This window comes from Phyllostomus hastatus, unplaced genomic scaffold (assembly GCF_019186645.2).
Source record: "Phyllostomus hastatus isolate PE091 unplaced genomic scaffold, TTU_PhHast_1.1 phas_contig_432, whole genome shotgun sequence".
In the NCBI taxonomy this organism is placed as follows: domain Eukaryota; kingdom Metazoa; phylum Chordata; class Mammalia; order Chiroptera; family Phyllostomidae; genus Phyllostomus; species Phyllostomus hastatus.
In genome coordinates, this window is record NW_025333880.1 from 2,641,413 (window position 1) to 2,667,487 (window position 26,075).

The 26,075-nt window shown below is 36.3% G+C and overlaps 1 protein-coding gene across 1 annotated transcript in view; it reads right to left on the reverse strand.

The window, feature by feature from the left end:
- The window catches only part of PAWR (pro-apoptotic WT1 regulator), a 119,984-nt gene that overhangs the window by 10,982 nt on the left and 82,927 nt on the right, over window positions 1-26,075 (reverse strand). Inside the window, exon 4 of the mRNA XM_045844977.1 lies at window positions 20,770-20,804. Coding sequence (XP_045700933.1) covers window positions 20,770-20,804 — 35 coding nt within the window. The remainder of the gene's footprint in view (window positions 1-20,769; window positions 20,805-26,075) is intronic.

Genomic DNA, 26,075 nt, shown 5'->3' on the forward strand with positions numbered 1-26,075 from the left:
CTAGTCAATATCCTGTTAGAAGAGAGTCCACTGATCATACAGTTAGATGTGATGATAACATCAAAATATAATTGAAACTTCTAAATATTTACTTTTGAGTTCTTACCTAGTTATGGATTGGTAATGACTAAATAGTTCAAGGACCACACATTGAGCACTGATGTTCGAGAATGTTTAAACTCAGAAGAGAAATAAGAATGTGTAAATATCTAAAAATAAAGAATATGTGGCCCATTTGAGAAACAGAAGTTATATGACATGACACTGAAAATTAAGCAGGAAACCCAAAAGTTATTTTATGAAAGAATTTAAACTGATGGTCTCCAAAATTTATTCATCACATCTTCATGTTGTGTGTTTATTCTTACATCATTTGCAATATTAACCATATTATATATAGTTATATATTGCATAATATATACATTATCATACAATATATACATAGTATACATTATATACAAATCAATGATTTATAATATAATATTAAAATAATAAACATTCTCTGTACCATAAAAAACAGAACATAAAGAGATGAAAATAATTTAAAGTTTGTTTTAATTATTTATGGCACAAAATTTTTGTTTTCACAAAAAATTGACTGTAACATTTTGTTTTTAATTTTTATTTATTGATTTTAGAGAGAGAAAAAGGAAAGGAGGAAGGAAAGGAGAGAGGAGGAGACAGAGAGAGAAGGAGAGAAACCATCAATTTTGTTGTTCCACTTATTCATGCACTCATTAGTTAATTCTTGTATGTGGTCTGACTGGGGAATGGAACGTGCACATTTGAAATATCAGGTCCACACTCGAACCAACTGAGCTACTAAACCAGGACTTGAATATAACATTTTTAATGCAAGTATAACACAATATGCTTCATCATTTTTTAGGATTTTATTTTAATACTTTGTCACAGAGATTCAAAGAGCTAGTTCTAAGATCAATTTGTGTATTTGATTTTTTTTTAACCCTCACCCAAGGACAATTTCCCACTGCTTTTGGAGAGAGAGGAAGAGAGGGAGGAAGGGACAGAGAGAAACACTGATGTGAGAGAGAAGTATCGACTGGTTGCCTTCCCATATGTGCCCAGACTGAAGATCAAACCCCCAACCCCTATAGGTATATGCCCTGACCAGGCAGAGAACCCGACCTTTTGGTTGTAAGACGGCACTCCAACCAACTAAGCCACACTGGCCAGGGTTACATATTTAGTTTTTATGGCTATGCTAGCAGAAAGAGATGCCTCACAATAAGAATTTAATCTTTTTGAAGTTTCACTAAGAATTCCAAAATAAGCAGCACAAAGATTTTCTGCTAATTTTTAAAGACAGATCTGATTTTGTGTATCTTGCCAGCTGAACAACCATGTGATCACCTTTGTCCTTATATACTTGGTTTGAGTGTCTCCTTAAATTCCCCCCAAACTTACTAATTTTCTGAATATTACACTAGATAATTCATAAATCTATTTAAACATTCAAATACATCACAGTACTGTGCAACATTCAGAAAGAGAACAAAGCATGCTTCTCTCAGGACACCTCCTGAACCAAATGGCCACCTGACATACAAAGCAATGTAATGAGTAGCTACTTGGTACACAGTACTAGCTATTAAGTATAAATGTCTTAGTGGTCTTTTTTAGATTAAATGGTAAATATAAATAGAAATTTTATACATGATAAATGTATTTCTAAGTAGAAGCTTTATACATTATCTCATGCATTATCCTACCTTGGAGACTAGTGCAGATACTATTTAAAGGTCAGGGGAAGGCATTAAAGCAAGAAAAGCGACAATCATTTTAACAAAATGCACTGGAGATGAGCAAACTGGAGACAGGAAGGCCAATTTGAAGGCTACTGTTATCACATGTGTGAGAAATGATGGTGTCTTGGATTGGTGTGTTGGCACTGGAGATACACAGGAGGTACACTCAACAAATCGGGGTAAATGACTAGATGTGCAGTAATGGAAAAAAAGGGGGGTCATAACCAACATCCACATTTCTGGCTTCAGCAAGAGTGGATATTTGAATACCAATTAATGAAATACACCAAGTTTCACAAGTGTACTTTTGAATATGCTGAGTTTAGGATACCTCTGTGATATCTAAAAGTAGATATTTAAAAGTTGTTAGTTATACAGGAATACAGCTAATGATTTGAAACCACCAGCATATTTATAGATAGTAACTGAAGTCACTGTAGTGAAGGACAGTTCTGGCAGAAATACACAGAACAAAAAGAGAATAAATTCATTTTACTTGTTTCCAACAACAAAACTGGTCAATATTGAAGGTATCCTTAAGAAATACTCAAGACTGTGTACAATTATTCAGCAATAAAGATATTAAAGTATTTTAAATAAAAAACTGAAAAAATCTACATGTGTAATACAAATGGACTATTCAATAAATTTTGGTACTCAATGGTATGCTATGCTACTATTAAACAATGTATAAACCTAATGAAAATGTAATGTACAAAGCTATACAAACGAGAATAAAGTCTAAGAGAGCTAACACCAACATCAAGAACAAGTACAGGAAAGGAACAACTACAAGTAGGACTGGGAAATTCCAACAAAATAGTAGGAAGAAAATCCAGAGGTTAATGTATCACTGAAACTACATCACATAAGAGCATTAAAATAATTTTAAATGATCTCTTTTCACTTAAAAAAAAGAATCTTATTATATGCACCAACCACAAGGTTATTCAAATAGAAAACTACCACGCTGATAAGGGCAAACAACAAAAACCCAAAAATATGGCTCTCTCTTAAGAGCACTGTATCTGCTTGATACAAGTTTAAAACAGTATTTTTAAAAGTTTAACCTATTAACAATTCTTAAAATACTTCACATTAAGGTTGTTGATACATTAATGATATATTATACAAATTAAAAACAAAGTTAATTATTGAAAAACAAAATCAGTACTTTATTCTCACTCAGATTAGGTTTGAAAGGAATGCTGTCAGACTTGTGAATGATTGGGTTACTTCATCTTATTGCTAAATTGCCAAATTTAGCTTTGTTTATTCTAGAAAAAGAAATGTTTTTAACCTATTTTGAGGGTCACATATGTACAATACAAAATAGTGAGAATAAAAGATTGTTTCATTAACTCCAAATAGTTTGTAACATTCTACTCAGGAATGTTAACACAAATCTGTAATATGATTCCAAAAACAATGTCCCCTCTGCCTTTAGCTACAAAAAATATTAACCATAAAGTTCAGAAGGGGGAAAAGAATAAATAGTAACATTAAAGATAAATACTACCATTTACTGAAAGTGTTTCCCCTGGGAATTTTCACATCTTCTGTGGAAAGACCAGGAGGTGCTGTGGGGGAATGAAACACTATTCTAAAACTATCATGAGAACAAGATTGACAGCATTATGAGATTACAGCTAGAGGAATTTTCCACTAAAATAGATATTTTAAAGCTTAGCAATTAGAAGAAATACAAGATTCATGAGTAAAATCCTACTTTTAGAATGAATATCAAATATTTAGAAGTGTTAGATGAAGCATGAAATTCCTAAGTAACAAGTCCATGACTGGCCTTCATATTTCTAATGTTTCACTGCCTTCCTCCCCACCACTGCTCCCTCAGTTCCTTAAAACAGACCTTCCTCAGCTCAGGTCTTCTCCCCACTGCCCCCTGCCACATACAGGCACAGAGCAACAACCAAAGATCAAAATCAACCCTTGGAATCGTTATTAAAATTGTGATATATGTTTAATATGAAAAACAAAAAATATAAATCAGTATGTCTAGTAATTCCACCAACCTAGAGATAACCACCAATATATTTTACTATAACATATCAGTTCTTTAACTTTTCGGGTCACAGATTCCTTTGAAAATCTGATTAAAAAATACAGCTCTTCTAGCCCTGGCTGGCATAGCTCAGTGGATTGAGCGCGGGCTGGGAACCAAAGTGTCCCAGGTTCGATTCCCAGCCAGGGTACATTTCTGGGTTGCAGGCCATAACCCCTAGCAACTGCACATTGATGTTTCTCTCTCTCTGTCTCTCTCTACCCCCTCCCTCCCTTCCCTCTCTAAAAATAATAAATAAATAAAATCTTTAAAAAAAAAATACAGCTCTTCTTCCAGATGAACATTATATATTATTTGACATAGAATTTTCACAGTTCATCAATAGATTTCAAGTTAAGAACACTTTATATATGTTATGTGAGACTCTGTTTTAATGTCGTATTTTTGGTAATATGCTTTCCCTCTCCCCATTTAGCATAAATAGGTAATAATTTTCCTATATAATTAATGATTTTCTACAGCACCAATTTAATGTCTGCATTGTAAATGTTTATACTAATGTTACAACTTAAAACATATCTCACTAAAATTTCAGCTTTTCCAGTTAGGGTCTATCATACTGATTATGATACCTGTATCATACAGGTTGTGGCTTGTATATTAAATACAGTGATTATCCTAAAGAGATCAAATATGATAGTTATTTCATCAAATATACCTAGTTGCTCAAATTTCACTACTTGAGACCTAAACAAAACAAATTCAGAGAAAAAAAAAAAACTTCCAGATTTAGGCCAGTGTATTTGGTAAGAAGAGCTAAAATTATACACTCCTCATTATTATTTTAACATGCATCTTCCAGTAGCCAAACCATCCCTGTACCTCCAAACTATTCAATAAATATTTAACATGAAATATACACTTTGCTTCTTCAGAAAAACCTTCAACTAAGCAATATGAAAAATAGGGATCACACAAAAATTTACACATCAATGTTCGTAACTTATTGTTATGTATTCTAGTAACTCATATTAACCAAAAGATGGAAACAACCCACTGTCCATAAACTGATGAATGATTAAACAAATCATTTTGTTTAATCATTCATTGTGGTATGCCCACAATGCATATTGCAATACGGATAAATCTTAAAAACATTACGCTAAATGAAAGAAGCCAGATCAAAGGCCACAAATTGTATGATTCCATTTATGGAAATTATCCAACACAGGCAAACATATGAAGACAGAGTAACAGTTTCAAAGAGCTGAGAAGGGAGGGTAGAACTGGACAGTGGTGACAGTTGTACAATACTGTCAGTTATTATAAACTGGTAAATTGTGTACTTTTAAAGAATTAATGTTCTGATATTTGAATTACATCTCAGTAAAGTTATTTAAAAAGAGAGAATATAGAATAACATGTTCAGATAAATTGCTGATTGCTGATAAAATTCACTTAAAAATAATTATGCCAAATATTATCAACATAAATTATTTCATGATTACAAAGATACTTAGATTTTGTTATATTTCAAGACCACAAGAATACAAATTATTGGCTGACACTGCATTGTAGCTAAAAAGAAGTACAAATAGCTGTATAGACTCTATGAAATCTATGGTCACATACATAAAAGTTATTTAAAAAACCCATGTTAAACAAAAATAAAATCCTATTACTGGTAACTTCCAGTCACTTGAAATCAAACTAAGTTAAATCAAACGGTAAACCAAATACTCTACATTCTACCCATATCAGGCAAATTAATATTACTATGAGGAAAAGCAACATATGCTGACAAAATAAATCAATTAGTAATGTCCGTCTGATCTCACACAAGTCATTAAACTTCACTGTGTCTTGGTTTCCTCATCTGTAAAATAGAGATGATAAAACATTTCCCTCCTGAGATTATTCAATAATGACTGAATTAACACATATGGTAAGTACTTCGAATAGTGTCTGGTACATGATAAGTACTATAAATCTTGGCTGTTATTTCCAACATAGAACAAAATTTATAATACACCAGAGAAAAACTCATTCTACAAAATGTACCAGCATCTCAGCTACTCACAAATTATCGTTTGTGACTTTTATATCCATTTGCGCAATCTGTTAACCAGAAGAGCCACAGCTATAGTAAGCATTTGGTAAAATACAGAATGTGCTAATATAGACATAAAAGATCTTGAGAAGAAACAGATTTCTTTAGAAAAGGTCACAAACAGCCCATAAAACTGGGAGATTTTAAAGACCATTTGGTCTTTAGTCTGAAATTTCTTAACCTTTCATGGATTTGGATGGTTTTCTTTTTTTTTGGTTTGACCCCTGATCTGCAAACTAAGACAGTTTCTTGTGCATAAGTGGTTTTCTAAACATGCATGCAAACAGGAACTACTGATCTGAAAATGGTGGTTATATAAAAAACTTCCATTTAGAAAAAAATTAACTTATTACATCTTATATTTTTGTATGTTATGTTTCTAAGCTAATTATTTACTTTCCAAACTTAAATAGGGTCTATTCAATTTCCCATGAAAGAACATTAAGAATCAAGTGACAGGACTTCCGGCAAGATGGAGGCATAGGTGGACGCATCGTACCTCCAGGCACAACCAAGATTGGAACAACAACAATTTAGAGGCAGAATAACACCCAGGACTGATAGAAAATTTATCTGAAAGGAAGTCAGACAGCCAAGAAGTTGAAATAGACCCGTTTATCCAGACTGGTATGAGAGGCAGAGAGGAGCAGCCAGGCGCAGGTCGTGGCGCGCGGAGAACAGGGAGAATTGGGTGCTTAAGGCAACTGGGAGCGCCTAAGGCATCTGGGGCGCGCAACATCGCAGCGGGTGGACCCTGAGTATGCAAGCGGCAGCTGGTGGACCGAGTGAGGCCACGAATGTGGAGCAGGGCAGAGTGCGCCACCCAGGATTCCAGGGAAGGGACTGAGGTCCCACCAAGAACAGAGCTACAGTCATTGTTCCCTCTCGACCCCACCCTCAACTACAATGCCACAATCTAGCGACTGGGGTGCCCAGCCCTGGTGAACACTTAAGGCTCCGCCCCTCACCATAACAGGAGCAACCAGACCAAAAAAAAAAGAGAGAGAGAGAGATGGCTCAAACAGAAGCACAAATCAGCACCCCAGAACTCATCCTTTTGAGTGACTAAGAGATAGCTAACCTATCAGATGCACAGTTCAAAACACTGGTGATCAGGAAGCTCACAGAATTGGTTGATTTTGGGTGCAAAATACATGAAAAAATGCAGGTTACCACAAAAGAAATGAAGGAAAATGCACAGGGAACCAATAGTGATGGGAAGGAAACTGGGACTCAATAGAGTGGACCAGAAGGAAGAAAACAACCAAACAGGAAAGAATGGAGAAATAAGAGTTCAAAAAAACGAGGAGAAGCTTAGGAACCTCCAGGACATCTTTAAACGTTCCAACATCCAAATTATAGGGGTACCAGAAGGGGAAGAGGAACAGCAACAAATTGAGCACGTCTTTGAACAAATAATAAAGGCGAACTTCCCCATTCTGGCAAAGGAAATAGACTTCCAGGAAATCCAGGAAGCTCAGAGAGTCCCAAAGAAGTTGGACCCAAGAAGAAACACACCAAGGCACATCATAATTACATTAGCCAAGGTAAAAAAGAAGGAGAGAGTACTAGAAGCAGCAAGAGATAAGGGGACAGTAACCTACAAAGGAGTTCCCATCACACTGTCAGCTGATTTCTCAAAAGAGGCCTTACAGGCAAGAAGGGTCTGGAAAGAAGTACTCCAAGTCATGAAAGACAAGGACCTATATCCCAGATTACTCTATCCAGCAAAGATTTCATTTAGAATGGAAGGACAGATAAATTGCTTCCCAGATAAGGCCAAGTTAAAGGAGTTCATCATCACCAAGCCCTTATTTTATGAAATGTTAAAGAGACTTATTTAAGAAAAGAAGATTTAAAAAAATGTATAGTAAAAGAACAGCAAACTCACAATTATTAACAACCACGCCTAAAGCAAAACCAAAAGAAACTAAGCAAACAACTAGAACAGGAACAGAACCACAGAAATGGAGATCACACAAAGGGTTAGCAACACAGGAGTGGGAGGAGGAGAGAGGGGGAAAAGGTACAGAGGATAAGTAGCATAGATTGTAGGTAGGAAATAGACAGGGGGAGGGTAAGAATAGTATGGGAAATGTAGAAACTGAAGAACTTGTAAGTATGACACATGGACATGAACTAAAGGGGGGAATGTGGGTGGGAGAGGGTATATAGGGTGGAGGGGAATGAAGGGGGGAAATGGGACAACTGTAATAGCATAATCAATAAAATATATTTAAAAAAAGAATCAAGTGACAGTTAAAGATCTGAAATCTCTCTGTATATTAGTACAAAAACAAGAGATCTGACATATTTCAAAATATACAGCATCTTTTAAAACTGATGCTTCTCATTTTTACACACTAAGTAAAGTATGAGAAGGAGGGTTATCTGAAATCAGAGGGGAAGTTCTTCTAACAGCACACATGGGCAGCTGTTGGCTCACACTAAGGTAAGCTGCTAGATGTCTCAAGTGTGTATTTTATGTGTTTCTGTGTGGCTTGACTGAGCTAGGTACGGTTTTCTGGGTGTATCTACTGTTTCTCATGAACAAAAATTGTGCATTAGCAAAATTAAAATCTGTGTTATGGTCAAATTGTTCCCTAGTATATCAACTGAGACAAATTCAAGTTATCAAAACAAATATTTTAGCAAAATTGTCTGTCAAAATGAATGCTGACTCTTAGGGGGAACAGAATCATTGTCACATTTTATTTAAATAAAGAATTAAAAATTTTGAAAAAACAAAAAAATTACAGGCCCCCTAAAAGAGTTATAGTGAAGGTATCTGGTATATTTATGCTGTCCTTCACTGAAAAGAAGAAAAGCAGAGATTGCTCAGTTGATACTAGACATTCTCTACACAACTTAAAAGTTGAAGATATTTGTCTTACATTATTAAGTAAGGAGCAAAACAGAATGCAAAATTCTATGTTCATTATGCACAGTTACACAAATAGAAAGCCTACAAAAATAAATTCGAAATAAAAAATAAAAATGTTATAGTGATTGATTTCGATGCAAGAGTCATGGCTGGGTTTTCTTTTTTGTTTTAAAGATATTTTTTCATCTTCACCTGAGGGTATGTCCACTGATAGCAGCGAGAGAGAGACAGAGAGAAAGAAACATTGATAGGCCTCCTCCCATCCACACCCTGACCAGGAATCAAACCAGCAACCTTTTGGTATATGGGATGATACTCCAATTCACTAAGCCACTGAGCCACAGGGCCAGGGCATGAGTGGGTTTTTCTATTCAGTGGTAAGAGTTGCTTTTAAAATGAACAATTTTTAAGTTGTATAAAAATTCTGCCCTGGTCATTTTTAGTAATTCCAAAAAAATTGTAAGAGAAGAAAAGCCCTGATAAAGCTACCTGAATTATAGTTTTAGAACCACAATGATAACATAAAACATTATGGATAGGAAACAGAATTCTGCACCTACACTTTAGCTAGAGAATAATACTTTCTAATCTTCCTATCCTGGTGTGTCCAATGGTCTTTGTATACAAACAAAAATTTCCCTCTCTTGTAACTTAAAAATCTTAAACATTTCCTCTCTTGTAACTTAACTAATTTCTGTTCACAGGGAATGTGGTATAATAAAGAATTCATGGGACTAAAATGTTTTTCCTCATTTTGGGAAGATGCCTGTGCACTGCCTGATGAAGCTATTGTTGGGTAAGTTACAAGGTGCTTGCTCTATGTATCATTAAAAGTTACATAAATGTAACTTATTAATGTTATTGGAGGGAAGGCCAACTTAGAAGCACCCTTATGACTTTGAATAAATGTTACTTAATAAAGTAATTAATACTGTATTAAAAACATTAGTGAAAACAAAAGGACCAGTTAATTACTATGTGAGAATGATAAAACTTAGTATCTGTCTTAACTTGCTTCCCCTGTTTTTTAATCAGTGCCATTCCTAACAGTTAAATTACATGCTTAAGTAAGAATGGTAAATTATATACCCTCGTTAATTCTGCCCTTTGCAAGTCATTCAGGCTGTTTTTTTTCCTTTTTTTTTTTTTAATGTATGAAGGTTTTACTTAGATATCAACATCAAGCAGGGAATCCATAGGCACACATTGAACAATCTAATCTGTCTTGGCCTTTAAAAAATATTTTAACCAATGCACTACAAATGTAACCAGGTAAACATTGTATTAAGAAAATTACACATTGGAAAAAACCTACAAATACATGACACCAATCCATGTTTCTTAAGCCCCAAGTTTAGGAAATTTCATCATTCCTACATTTCCAAATACAGGCGGCCTTCCACATTCAAGGGTTCCACATCCACAAATTCAACCAACCTTAGAGGGAAGATACTCAGATAAAAATGTTATGTTGTTCCTGATGTGTACTATGTAGTTTGGCCCACAATGGCTGCATCTACACTGAACACATACAGACTTCCTTGTCATTACTCCCTAAACGCCACAGCGTAACAACTTCTTTTAAAGTTTTTATTTATTTATTTTTTAGAGAGAGGGGAAGGAGAAAGAGAGGGAGAGAAACAACATGTGGTTGCCTCTTGCACACCCCCTACTGGGGACCTGGCCCACAACCCAGGCATGTGCCCTGACTAGGAAGCGAACCAGCTACCCTTTGGTTCACAGGCCCATGCTCAATCCACAGAGCCACACCAGCCAGGGCCAGCATTAACAACTCTTTACACAGTATTTACATTACATTAGGTGTTAAAAATAATCTCTAGTATTTAAAGTATTCAGGAGAATGTGCATAGCTTTATTTTTATCTTAGTGTGATCCAGTAACCAATCCCCCAAGTATACCAAGTGATGACTACAGTCCTTCAGCTATTTAAATGTATTTTTAAAAGGGAGTCAGGAATATGTTAGAAATGTTCTAAATAAGAGTCAATTCAATAAAATACAGTATCTCCCCCTGACCAACCATTTTACTTTCCAACTTTAGCTACCCATAGTCAACTATGTTCTAAAAATGTTAAACCGAAAATTCCAGAAGTAAACATTCATGAGTTTTAAATTATGAGCCATTCTAAGTGGTGTGATGAAATCTTGCACCATCCATGAGAGACTCATCCCCTGGTCCAGTGCATCCACTCTATATACACTACCTGCCCAAGGCACGTAATAGCCATCTCACTTACTAGACTGACTGTTGAAGTATCACAGAGCCTGTGTGTAAGTAACTTATTTAACCTCTTATTTAACCAAAGTGTAAAGTGAATGTTACAAATCATCAGAAGGTCAACGGCAACCTAATGCTATATCACAATATCATTCACCTCATGTCATCTCATCATGCAGACACTGCGTAATCTCACATTTCTACAGAGGAGGATGAGTACCATATTAGAAGATATTTTGAGAGAGACTGTATTATGTAATTTTTATTATAGTATATTAATTGTTCCATTTTATTATTAATTATTCTTGTTAATCTCTTACTGTGCCTAATTTATACACTTTATCATGGGTATGTAAATATAAGAGGAAACATAGTAATACATAAGATTCAGTATCCATGGTTTCAAGTACCCACCAGGGGTCCTGGAATACATACAACTATACAGCATAACTACAGTGAGTGCTTAACAGAATCAATTCTCAGAAAGCACACTCTTGATATTCGTAAAAAAATTAAATACTTAGCCATAATTTATAGGAGCACACATATAAACTAGTCTTATGGGTGCCTGTACCCTTCTAATGACTTTTATTTAAGAGCTTGTTATTTGGTTTACTAAAAATGTTTTCTAACATAGTGTCAAATTTCTATCCTTTAACCCATTCATTTTTTTATTTTTTTATTTTAATCATTGTTCAAATACAGTTTTCTCCTTTTTACTCCCAATCCAGTCCCCCCTCCCACCCTCCCCACTTCCCTCCCATTACCACCCTCCCCTTAGTCTATGACCATGTGTCCTTTAAGTCTGTTCCTGTGAACCCTTCCCACTGTCCCCCTTAAATTCCCTCTACTCTCTTCTGTGGGCACTGTCAGCCTGGCCTCTATTTCAGTGTCTTTGGTTATATTTTGCTTGTTTCTTTGTTTTGTTATTTAGGCTCCTGTTAAAGGTGAGATCATATGGTATTTGTCTTTCACTGCCTGGCTTGTTTCACTAAGCATAATGTTTTACAGCTCCATCCACGCTGTTGCAAAGGGTAGGAGCTCCTTCTTTCTTTCTGCTGCATAGAATTCCATTGCGTAAATGTACCATAGTTTTTTGATCCATTCATTTACTGATGGGCATCTTGGTTGCTTCCAGCATCTAGCTATTGTAAATTGTGCTGCTATGAACATTGGGATGCATAGGTTCTTTTGAATTGGTGTTTTAGTATTCTTAGGATAGAGTCCCAGCAGTGGAATTGCAGGGTCAAAAGGCAGATCCATTTTTAGTTTTCTGAGGAAGTTCCATACTGCTTTCCATAGTGGTTGTACCAGTCTGCAGTCCCACCAGCAGTGCACTAGGGTCCCCTTTTCTCCACAACCTCTCCAACACTTGTTTGTTGCTTTGTTTATGATGGTCATTCTGTCTGGTGTGAAGTGGTATCTCATTGTGGTTTTAATTTGCACCTCTCTGATAGCTAGCGATATTGAACGTCGTTTCATGTGTCTTTGGATTTTCTGTATGTCCTCCTTGGAGAAGTGTCTGTTCAAGTCCTTTTGCCCACTTTTAAATTGGATTCCTTGTCTTCTTAGAGTGCAGTCTTGTAAGTTCTTTATCTATTTTGGAGATTAAACCCTTGTCTGAGGTATCATTGGCAAATATGTTTTCCCATACAGTTGGTTCTCTTTTAATTTTGATACTGTTTTCTTTAGCTGTGCAGAAGCTTTTAATTTTGATGAGGTCCCATTTGTTTATTCTTTCCTTTATGTCCCTTGCTGTAGGGGACACGTCAGTAAAAAAGTTTCTTCTTGAAATATCTGAGATTTTCCTACCTACGTTCTCCTCTAGGACTTTAATGGTGTCACGTTTTATATTTAAGTCTTTTATCCACCTTGAATTTATTTTTTGTATATGGTGTAAGTTGGTGCTCGAGTTTCATTTTTTTGCACGTGGCTGTCCAGTTCTCCCAACACCATTGGTTGAAGAGGCTATTTTTATTTCATTTTATGTTGCTGCCTCCTTTGTCAAATATTAATTGACCATAGAGACTTGGGCTTATTTCTGAGCTTTCTGTTCTGTTCCATTGGTCTATGTGCCTGTTTTTATGCCAGTACCAGGCTGTTTTGATTACAGTGAACTTTTAGTATAGTTTAGTGTCGGGTATTTTGATTCCTCCTACTTTACTCTTCTTTCTCAAAATTGCAGCAGCTATTCGGGGTCGTTTATAATTCCATATAAATTGTTGAAGTGTTTGTTCTATGTCTGTGAAATATGCCATTGGTACTTTAATAGGAATTGCATTGAATGTGTAAATTGCTTTGGGTAGTATGGACATTTTGATGATATTAATTCTTCCAATCCATGAACACAGTATATGTTTCCATTTGTTTGTGTCTTCCTTGATTTCTTTCTTCAGTGTTGTGTAGTTTTCTGAATACAGGTCTTTTACCTCTTTGGTTAGGTTTATTCCTAGATATTTTATTTTTTCTTTTTGCTATTTCAAATGGGATTTTTTCCCTTGATCTCTGCTTCTGCTGTTTCATTGTTGGTGTACAGAAATGCCTTTGATTTCTGGATATTGACTTTGTATACCGCTGTTTTGCCAAATTCATTTATTAGGTCAAGCAGTTTTTTTGGTAGAGTCTATAGGATTTTCTATGTATACTATCATGTCATCTGCAAACAGTGACAGTTTTGTTTCCTCCTTTCCGATTTGAATGCCTTTTATTTCTTTTTTCTTGTCTGATTGCTGTGGCTAAAACTTCCAGTACTATATTGAATAGAAGTGGTGAAAGTGGACAGCCTTGTCTTGTTCCTGATCTTAATGGAAAAGGTTTTAATTTTTGCCCATTGAGAATGATGTTGGCTGAAGGTCTCTCATATATGGCCTTTATTATGTTGAGGAATGCTCCCTCTATTCCCACTTTGCCGAGTGTTTTTATCATGAATGGGTACTGTACCTTGTCAAATGCTTTTTCTGCATCAATTGATATAATCACGTGGTTTTTGTCTTTGCTTTTGTTTATGTGATGTATTACATTTACTGACTTGCGAATATTGAACCATCCTTGCATCCCTGGAATGAATCCCACTTGGTCATGGTGTATGATCTTTTTAATGTATTGTCGGATGCGGTTTGCCAGTATTTTGTTGAGGATTTTAGCATCAATGTTCATCAGCGATATTGGCCTGAAATTTTCTTTCTTTGTTGTGTGTTTATTTGGTTTTGGAATTAGGATGATGTTGGCCTCATAAAAAGAGTTTGGGAGACTCCCATCTTTTTGGATTTTTTGGAATATTCTGTGAAGGATAGGGGTTAGCTCTTCCTTAAATGCTTTGTAGAATTCTCCTATGAAACCATCTGGTCCAGGGCTTTTGTGTGTTGGGAGTTTTTTGATTACTGCTTCAATTTCTTTTGTTGTTATTGGTCTGTTCAGGCTTTCTGCTTCTTTTTCATTGAGTTTTGGAAGATTATATTTTTCTAGAAAGTTGTCCATTTCATCTAGGTTTTCAAATTTTTTGGCATACAGTTCTTCGTAGTAATTTCTTACAATCCTTTGTATTTCTGTGGTATCTGTTGTAATCTCTCCTCTTTCATTTCTGATTGTGTTTATTTGGGTCTTCTCTTTTTTTTCTTGATGAGTCTGCTTAAAGGCTTGTCGATTTTGTTTGTCTTTTCAAAGAACCAGCTCTTGGATTCATTGATCCTTAGAATTGTGCTTTTAGTCTCTATGTCATTTAATTCTGCTCTGATCTTGGTTATTTCCTTCCTTCTGCTTGCTCTGGGCTGCCTTTGTTGTTGTTCGAGTTCTTGTAGACGTAGGGTTAGGTTGTTTGTTTGGAATGTTTCTAACCTTTTTAGGTGGGCCTGTATCACTATGAACGTCCCTCTTAGGACTGCCTTGGCTGTGTCCCATAAGTTTTGGGTTGTTGTGAGTTCGTTTTCATTTGTTTGCAGAAACCTTTTGATTTCTTCCCTAATATCATTCTTGACCCATTCATTGTTTAATAGCATGCTATTTAATCTCCATGAGTTTGAGTGTTTTTGGTTTTTTTCCTTTGAGTTGGTTTCTAGCTTCAGCCCCTTGTGGTCTGAGAAAATGCTTGGTATGATTTCAATTTTCTTGAAATTCTTGAGGCTTGTTTTATGTCCTATCATGTGGTCTATCTTTGAGAATGTTCCATGTACATTTGAAAAGAATGTATATTTAGCTTCTTTTGGATGGAGGGCTCTGTATATATCAGTAAAGTCCATTTCATCAAGGGTATTATTCAATGCCACAATATCTTTGGTTGATATTTTGTTTGGAAGATCTGTCCATTTTTGATAGTGGGGTGTTAAAATCTCCCACTATAATTGTGTAACCCATTCATTTTTAAATTTCTTTTTTAATCCTCACCCAATATATCCATTGATTTCAAAGAGAGAAAAAGGGGAAGACAGGGAGAGAAGATGAGAGACAGAGCTATCAGCTGCCACCCACACACGCCCAAACAGGAAATCGAACCTGTGACCCATCAGTTTAAGGGACAATGTTCCAACCAACTGAGCTACACAGCCAGGGCCCGTTTCTCCTCTTTTTGATCATCAGTCAGCACATACTCTCACCAAGAAACGTCCATGCTTTAGTCGTTCATACAACATGCTGACAGATTGATAAAAATAATAAACTTTTGATATACAATATAACAAATTCTTCTAGATAAGGAATTGATCATTCCAGATATAGATTCTAAGGTTTGTGTTTCAGTATTTTTTTCCCTTTATTCCAACTATAAGTTGCTGTGAGCCATGTTGATAATGACTACAAATTTTAAAAAATTATTTTTTGTTTTATAACAATATTAAACATGGTTAAACCTTTGAAAGCTGAAAAGTAACAAACCACACAATCTAGGCTATGAAAATAAAAAGTACAAATATATGAACAAGTCACAAGTAAAATAATGGTCTTTAAAAAAACTTAAAAATAAAAACATACACCACTAGAAACCAATTTTCTTCCTCATTTAACTTTCTGATATGTAAAGTTTCTAGTGAGCATGTACAAGAAAACTATTCCCGTATTGATTCTAACTGAATACAAATCTGATGTATGGTATATAAATGTCTAACCACTACATTATACACTGTAATTAATATGTTGTTATATGTTAACTATAATTGAAAAATGTTTATAAAAATAACACATATCTGGAAAGTGCTAATCATGACTTAAGGTTGACTATTAAATATGAACTAAATATGTATATAATTCATACAACAAATTGGACAAGTTACTGAAGTTTATCTTTACTCCCCAAATCAAAACTGATACAAACTTTTTGGTTTGGGAATGTGGCTGCAAAATAGGATAAATCAAAGCTATCTGGCAATGATTTTATGCAAAAGAAAAAAAAAGATTCTTTCCAGTTTTAAAAAATGACAAAGCAATGCATAAATATTAGAAGTTTAAAGGCATCCCAGGATTCATTATACCTAAATCAAAATTATATCAAAATGAAAGTAAAAGCAGTAGCAGTAGCAGTAGCAAACATATTAATGGTTTAATGGAAACGGTTTCAGACCTGCTTATTTAACTGTTGATTATCTTGGCCTTCTTATCTCTTTCTTCCACTAGCAGACATTATGGCCCATGGTAAAAATTCAAAATTAAATTTTATTTATATATAACTGAGTATTAAAATTAGAGCTCTTCTTAATCTATGTTTTATTTTAGATGGAATAACCAAAACTTTTAACCAAACATTTTAAGCTTTAACATACAAGTAGAGGAAAACAAAAGCTTTATATGTATAAATCTAAGGAAATGGTCTTATGTAAGCACGTGGGTTCTGGAGTCAGGCTGCTTCAGTTTAAATCTGATTCTGCTGTTGACTAGCTTTGTAACCCAACAAAATTATTCCACCTCTTTAACCACTCATCTATGAAATGAAATATTGTACTTTATAAGATAACTATGAGACTTGAATGAGACCTCTATGTAAAGCACATGATAAGATTTACAATTTTTCTATAATTATTAGCACAAGTATGATGATATCTTCTACAACCTTTATGGCTTCAACAGGGAAGAAGGAAGTGAGTATCTCAGACATCTCCATTAAACAACTTCTCATACCTAATTTTGATTGCCTTCCTACACACTCAAACACACTCAAATACACTTTCCAGAAAAAACATTACTCATTGTGCAAAGGTACTGCTATCGACTTGCTATGGTCTGAGGGTCTGTGCGCCACCCCTCCCCACCAACTCATATGTCAAATCCTAATGCCCAATATGATGGTGTTAGGAGGTGGGGTCTTTGGAAGGTGCTTAGGTTACAAATGTGGAGTCCTCATGAATAGTGCAGGAACTCTCCTACACTACAGAGAGCTCCCCTTTCCACCATGTGAGGACAGAGCAAGAAGTTGTCAGTCAGCAAAACGAAGAGGGCCTTGACCAGAACCTCACCAAGATGGCACTCTGATCTCTGACTTCCAGTGTCCAGAACTGTAAGAAATAAATTTCTGTTGTCTATAAGCTACCCAGTCTATGCTACTTTGAATAAAATTGATATGCTGAGGCCCTACCATCCTGTGTAATGATGTATTTGAAAGCAGACCCTTTGGAAAGTAATTAGGTTCAGGTGAGGACATGAGGGTAGGGCTGTAACAATGGGATTAGCATCTTTATAAAAAGAAGCATGTCAGAAGCCAACCTCTCTCCAACATTCGAGGACACAGCAAGAAGGCAGTCATCTATCTGCAAGTCAGGAAAGAGAACCCTCATCAGAACCTGACCATGGGGGCAAACTGATCTCGGACATTAAAGCCCTTCAGGCCTATAAGAAAATAAATTTGTTTATGCAATGCTGTCTATGGTATTTTTGTTATGGTAGCCAAAGCTGACTAAGACAGGTGATATTTTCAATGTTCAAGAGCAGAAGAGGGACCTCCAGTCAATATGGCAACACAGGTAAACAGGGCTACCTTCCTTGCACAACCACATCAAAACTACAACAAAATTATAGAACAACCATCACTCAGAACTGCCAGAAATTGAGCTGAATGAACTCTGACAACCATGGAATTAAAGAAACCACACCCATCCAGACTGGTAGGCAGGGCAGAGACACAGAACAGGCTGTCACACACCCATGGGTGGGGGATAAAAATTCAGGAGGGATCTCTCAGGAGCAAGGAATCCCAGCCCCACAGTAGGCCCCCCAACCCAGGGTTACAGTGCCAGGAAGATAAGTCCCATAACTCTAGCTGCAAAAATCAGAGGGGACTCAGTTGGTGGAACAAACTTCTAGAATCCCAAGTAGTTCTTATAAAGAACCCACACACAGTCTTACTCAAGACCTCCTCTAAGCTCCAGCACCGGAGTAGCAGCTGGAAGGGCACCAGTGGCATACAGGGAAGAACTGAAGTGTCTGACATCAAGGCAAGAGCTCAGGAAAGCTTTCTCCCAGACAGAAAGGTGGGCAGATGCCATTGTCCCTTTTATGAACTTTCTCCCCAAGAGCCACAGAGGCAGTAGGCAGGTGCCATATCTGAGACTTCATCAATCTGGCTAACACTGTTTTCCCTGCCCTGGAGATCCCTTCAGGCTCTGCTGCACCCAACGTATAGCTGTTAACAGTAGCTTACCCACGTAGAAATTGGCTGGTCTGGCTCATGCTTCACAACTTCCTAAATTCTCTCAGACAAGCAACAGTTAGCCTCAGTGAGCCCCCTACACCTCTTGCTATATGGCCCCAGGCTCAGCACTAGCAGAAGCCAGCCTAGATTCACAATTTGGCTTTGTCTGGAAATCTCCAAGCCCAGTACAAGTAGCAGCCATCTCAGATTGCTGTATAGCTCAGGCAAGGTGGCCCTAGGAAAAACACAGAGGGGGCTGACCTTGGCTTGCACCAACTGGGAAACCCCTGGGCCTACTCACCCAGTGGACAGCTACAGACCATCCTGGAGCATCTTCACCCTGCCTCTGATCCTCCAGGGAGGGTGGAGGTTGGTGATCAGTGGTTACAGCCAGTCCTTGCTGCTGAATGACCTAAGTAAATCCCTCCAATTGACCTGCCAACAGCAATCAAGGCTCAACTATAAGAGGAAGATATACTCAGCCCACACGAAGAGTACACCTTGAGTACCCAGCTTGGGTGATGGGGAGGCTGTGCCACTGGACCCTACAGGACACCTACCACATCAGGCCATGCTATAAAGATAGTCAAAGCAGCTCTACCTAATACACAGAAACAAACACAGGGAGGCTGTCAAAATGAGGAGACAAAGAAACATGGCCCAAATGAAAGAATGGATCAAAACTCCAGAAAAAAAGCCACACATGAAGAGTTCAAAACACCGGTTATAAGGATGCTCAAGTAACTTAGCAAACCTCAACAGCATAAAAAAGATCCAGTCAGAAACTAAGGATACACTAATTGAAATAAAGAACAACAGTAGAGTGGATGCAGCCGAGCATCAAATCAACGATTTAGAACATAAGGAAAGAAAAACAACCAATCAGAACAAGAAGAGAAAGAATCCAAAAAAAATGAGGATAGTGTAAGCAGCTTCTGGGACAACTTCAAGCACTCCCACATATGCAACATAGGGGTGCCAGAAGGAGAAGAGAAAGAGCAAGAAACTGGAAATCTATTTGAAAAAATAGTGAAAGAAAACTTCCCTAATTTGGTGAAGGAAATAGACAAGCAAGTCTAGGAAGCACTGAGAGTCCCAAATAAGATGGATACAAAGAGGCCCACACCAAGCCACACCATAATTAAAATGCCAAAGATTAAAGATAAAGAGAGAATCTCAAAAGCAGTAAGAGTAAAGCAGTTAGCTACCTAAGGGGGAGTTCCCATAAGACTGTCAGATAATTTCTCAAAGGAAACTTTGCAGGCTAGAAGGAGCTGGCAAGAAATATTCAAAAGTCATGAAAAGCAGAGACCGATAGCCAAGATTGCTCTACCCAGCAAGGATATCATTTAGAATCAAAGTGCAGATAAAGAGCTTCCAAGATAAGAAAAAAACTAAAGGAGCTCATCATCACCAAACCATTAGTATATGCAATGTTAAAGGTAGTTGTTGAAGAAGTAGAAGTAGAAGAAGAAATGGAAGAAAACTATGAACAACAAAATGGCAATAAAAACATATCTATCACCAATTGAATCTAAAAAACAAACTAAGAAAACAAAAAAGAGAGACAGAATCATGGATATGGAGAGCATTTTGATGGTTGTCAGATGGGAGAGTGTTCCGGGGGGATAGGTGAAGAGGTAAGGCAATTAAGAAGTACAAATAGGTAGTTACAGAATAGCCATGGGGATGTAAAGTACAGTATAAGGAATGGAGTAGCCAAAGAACCTACACACACAACTCATAGATGTGAACAATGGTGTGGCAAGCTGGGTAGATGGGAGCAAAGAGGTGAAAATTGGGACAACTGTAATAGCATAATCAATAAAATATAATTAAAAATAAGTAAATATACCAGGAAAACGATTCTAAGTTTTTATTTTGCTAAGTTCATCAGGCCCACAGAAACTCACCATGTACACTAATTTCAAAGACTGCAAGGGATGCCAGAATATGTCTTGTTTAGACAGACATTACACTCCTGCCTACAGTGTAATTTCTTTTTAAGAGCACAGTGTAAAGGGTTTGTTTTTTCAAAAAGCTCCTTGAAACAGTTCTAGTTAGTTAAGCCATGGTGAGACAGACATTACACTCATGTCTACAATATGTTGCAAGTCATATCTTAAAGGTTCTTACCTTTTGTATCTGCCTGAAACTGTTCTAGAAGGCTCCTGTGAAGTAAAAATAATAACGTATCAGTTTGGGTGTATGTACAAGCACATAATTTCAGATCATATAAAACAGCTGACAGACAAGATCTAATTTTGAAAGAAAATAATTTGAAGCAATTACCATTACTTTTAAAAATTTGCACTGATTGTCAAACAAAACAAGACTATGCATATCAAATAAAACTAATCATTTTTAAAAACTGCATTTTTAAAGTATTTTAAAAGCTAAGAAAATAGACAAAGGAAGCATTGTTCAGCAACCAACAGCTTTATTTTTTGAAAGTGAATGAACATGAAAATATATAAAAATTATGATCCCTTTTGTTTTATGCCCTCAGTTTTTAAAATATGTACAATTCACCAACATATATATGTAGTAAGCATTGTGTATTTTTACATACAGCTAAAAATAGAAGTGAAAAAGTATTTTTCATGCCGATTCTAAAGTATCAACATAAATTGCTATAAGTAAACATAACCGTTGAGGCAGGAAAATTATCTTACAGCTAACCAGAGAGTAATTTCTCTATTCAGTCTTCTATAGCCCAGGCTCTCCCAATATTTTTACAGTATCATTTTAACAAACCCAGGCAAAATTAAATGGTTTTTTTAAGCACTGATAACTCTTTTTTCTAATTAACCATTAAAAGTCTCCAAGAGAGACCCTACAATGGAAGAGTTTCTGATATGACTGATCTCAGAGAATAATCTCCCTTTATAAAATGGGCAGGTTCCAGACTGAAACAGCAAATATGGACTTGACTGCATGGTGCAATAAAGGACATAATGGGGGAAACAGTACAGCAAGCCACACAATTAAGAGTAGGATTTAGCGAAGTCCCAGTATTAAGGATAAGTTATTCAACTTCTGTCAGTCTCAGTTTCCTCATTTTCAAAAAGGAACAATGTCTATTTTTACAGGCTAGTGAAAATTAAATGACAAGTGAGTGAAACAAATGAGCACAACTCCTTTGTCATTAACCAATTACCAGAAGTAACCAGGTGACAAGATCCCAGAAGTACCCTTGTGTATGGGCTTGACAACTTAACAGGATTACTTGTGGGACAGCCATGTTTTGACAGTGGGTTCAAAGACATTTTACCCTCCCCTAGGTATCAACTGTTCTTACAGCAGGGACAGTAACAAAAGCCCACCAAGTAAACTTTCAACCAGCAATTTCCAACAGATGTGCTGCTAGAATTTTTAAAACATGCAATACCTGACTATTTAGTCAGGGACACTGACTTCTTACCCTTAGACTGTCAAATTAAAAAATGACCACGATTGACACAACAATATCCATCAATTGTGAATGAATCAAAATTATATTTTTTGTCAGATCAGCAAAAATATACTTTTGGTGTGCCGCAGAATTTTAGTAATTAGATTGTGTGTGCCATGAGATAAAAGAGGTTGAAAATCACTGCTTTAGAAGTTCTTAATCTGCCTGTCATTGATGGGGCAGCCCCTAAAGATAAGGCATTGAATCTTGGTACTTTGTACACCAAACATGTGAAACAGATCTCCTATTTATAAAAATATGAAATCTCTAGTGAATACCAACAAAGTAGATACTTTATAAAAATTAGTTTTTTAATTATTTTTGAAACCATAATGACTAGATTAAATGTTTAATCACTGGTTATTCAGATAAAGCAGAAAAGTATTAAGCTTATATGTATCCACTCAAAATACATTTTATTGAAATCTGAGAATGGTTTCATATAAAACTTAATCCCATAAGGTTGTACAAAAGTAGTTCAACTACTTTTTCAACTACTACTAATATTTTATAAAGGTTCTCTTTTATAAAATTCCCTAGTCTTATTCAATATGAACTAAAACTAAAGCTTATACCCTAAATGATACCTGTCTAAATATGCATTAGAAAAAAATGCTAATGTCCTAAGTTCCAAAACTTATCTCTTGTTTCATTATAACTTAAATATTTCTTTTTTTTTAAAGACTTTATTTTTTAAATTTATTTTTAGAGAGGGAAGGGAGGGAGAGAAAGAGAGAGAGAGAGAAACATCAATGTTTGCTGGGGGTTATGGCCTGCAACCCAGGAATGTACCCTGGCTGGGAATCCAACCTGGGACACTTTGGTTCCCAGCCCGCGTTCAATCCACTGAGCTACGCCAGCCAGGGCTTCATTATAACTTAAATATTTCAAAACATGACATCAACTTGATTACCCAGACCACCTTTTACTGAAATGGAGCAAGCAGAATTACTGATGAAAATTGCCCTTACTGGATTTACTGATTTGTGGGTTACTGATGTACATATTGAAATGGTATAAAATACCCGACACTTAATGAGCATTCTCCTTAAAGTGGTAAAGCTTCAACAAATACAGTTTTAGAGTAGAATTTTATAAAACACAGAAATGTGAAATGGAGGATATTGTCGGCAACACTAACTGACAGTGACATTATACTAAACTTATACCTTAGCCCAATTGTAAATGAAAGTCAGTATCAGGCAAGTTCCCAGTCAAGTATACTAATAGAAAACTAAGTAATACCAGTTTTCTACGTTTCCTACAGCTTTAAAACAAAACTGGTCAAGATGGAGGCGTAGGTAGATACACAGTGCCTCCTCTCACACAAACAAAAGAAGGACAACAAAAAATTTAAAAACAAAAAATAACCAGAATTGCCAGAAAATCAAACTATATGGAAGTCCAGCAACCAAGGAGTTAAAGAAGAAACACTCATAATGACCAGTAGGAGAGGCAGAAAGGACTCTGGGCAAGGCCGTGGATGGAGGACCAGGCAAGCGAGGCTGCAGCTGGAAGACTAGGCAAGGTGGTGGCTGGCAGAGCGGGTGGTCCCACATTTGTATGTGGATAAACCAGGAGGAACAACTGGGGAGAAAGACAGACCACACAACCTAGGGTTCCAGTGCTTGGAAATGAAGCCTGAAAGCCTCTGACTAAAAAAACCTGCCAGGGATGAGGTGGCAGGAGAAACTTCCAGGCTCACAGGAGTCTTCACTGGTGAGACCCACAGGGTGCTAGAACATATACAAACCCAACCACCTGGGAATCAGCACCAGAAGCATCCAATCTGATTGTGGATTGGGGGGTAGGGGAGTGACTGAAAGCCAGCAGAAAACTGAGCAAGAGGTATTGTTCCCTCTCACACCCCTCCCCTACATACAGCACCATAACACATCAACCTGGGTTTCCCTGCCCTGGCAAATACCTAAGGCTCTATCACTTACAAGCATGCTGAGACAAAAAAATATGGCCCAAATGAAAGAACAGATCAAAGCTCCAGAACAAATACAACTAAACAACAAAGAGATAGCCAAGCTATCAGATGCACAGTTCAAAACACTGGTAATCAGGATGCTCACAGAATTGGTTGAGTATGGTTGCAAAATAGAGGAAACAGTGAAGACTATGAACAGTGAAATAAAGGAAAATGCACAGGGAACCAACAGTGAAGGAAACAGGACTCAAATCAACGATTATGAGCAGAAGGAAGAAATAAACATTCAACCAGAACAGAATGAAAAAACAAGAATTCAAAAAAATGAGAGGCTTAGGAATCTCCAGGATACCTTTAAACCTTCCAACATCCAAACCATAGGGGTGCTGGAAGAAGATGATCAGCACAAAATCAAAAACATAATGAAGGAGAACTTCCCCAATCTGGCAAAGGAAATAAGACTCCCAGGAAGTCCAGGAAGCTAAGAGTCCAAAGAAGTTGGACCCAAGGAAGCACACACCAATGCACATCATAATTACATTAATCCAAATTAAAGATAAGGATAGAATCTTAAAAGCAGCAAGAGGAAAGGAGATAGTTACCTATAAAGGAGTTCCCATAAGACTATCAGCTGACATGTCAAACGAAACCTTGCAAGCAAGAAGGGGCTGGAAAGAAGTATTCCAAGTCATGAAAGGCAAGGACCTACATCCAAGATTACTCTATCCAGCAAAGCTCTCATTTAGAATGGAAGGGTAGATAAAGTGCTTCTCCAGTAAGGTCAAGTTAAAGGAGTCCATCATCACCAAGTCCATATTATATGAAATGTTAAAGGGACTTATCTAAGAAAAAAGAAGATCAAAACTATGAACAGTAAAATGACAACAAACAACTATTAACAACTGAACCCAAAAAAAAAACAAGAAAACAAACAACTAGAACAGAAACAGATTCACAGAAATAGAGATCATATGGAGGGTTATCAGCAGGGAGGGGATAGGGGGAGAGTAATAGAGGAAAAGGTATAGGGAATAAGAAGCATAAATGGTAGGTACAAAATAGATGGGGGTAGGTTAAGAATAGTACAGAAATGGAGAAGCCGAAGAACTTGTATGTATGACTCATGGACATGAACTAAGAGAAGGGTGGTGGGAGGGGAGGGACAGGGCAGAGGCGGGGAAAAGGGAGAAAAAAATGGGACAATTGTAACAGCATAATCAATAAAATACATTTTTAAATTTTTTTTTTAATTTAAAAATTGGTCCCTTAAAACTTAACTAAATGTTAATACAGTATTTTCTGTAGAGCTAGAAGTTAAACAACTCACATACTTGATAAAATCACTCCATGTTTTATGTCCAAGATGTGTAAAACAATTAGAATTTAAACTGATTTCTATGTAACTAATACTTCAGTAGTCAAAGTGCTGACACAGGCAAACAACACTTAACTTTATTCTTTATTGGTAGATTTGAATATGGTCTTTTATGAAATTATCCATTTTGCAGCTAAATGTTATTTCACAGTGAATCTGGTAATCAAATTACACTTCCTAATGGAATGTCCCCCAAGTTAGATAATCTTAGTAGCAATCTAAAGGGGGGGGGGTAGTTTATCATGTGTTTTCAAAATCAACAATTACAGGAGTTTAAAGTGATCTCTATAACCTTTCAAAAAGAGAAAATTGAACACATCTTGATAAGAAATGTTAGACAGAAAAGACAAAATCAACCTATACAAGTGTAGTGAAGGAGTCTCTTATAATTTTAAGAAGAAAAATATAAGTTTCTAAACATCAAAATAAATTCTATACAAATATAAACTCCACCTTCAGTTTTTTTAACTAGAAGCCTCTTATTTCTGTGGCCACAAGGATTTCTAAGCAAAAGGTAAAAACTCAATAATTACTGTTAATTAAATTCTAAATGTGGGCATAGGAGAGTAGAAATACCAGCATCACTGAAACTCCTTGTAAAAAATACAACTAAGACTGATATTGGTCTTAAAATTTTGTTTCAAAGACTATGTAATTAGACCTTCAAATTACCCCAA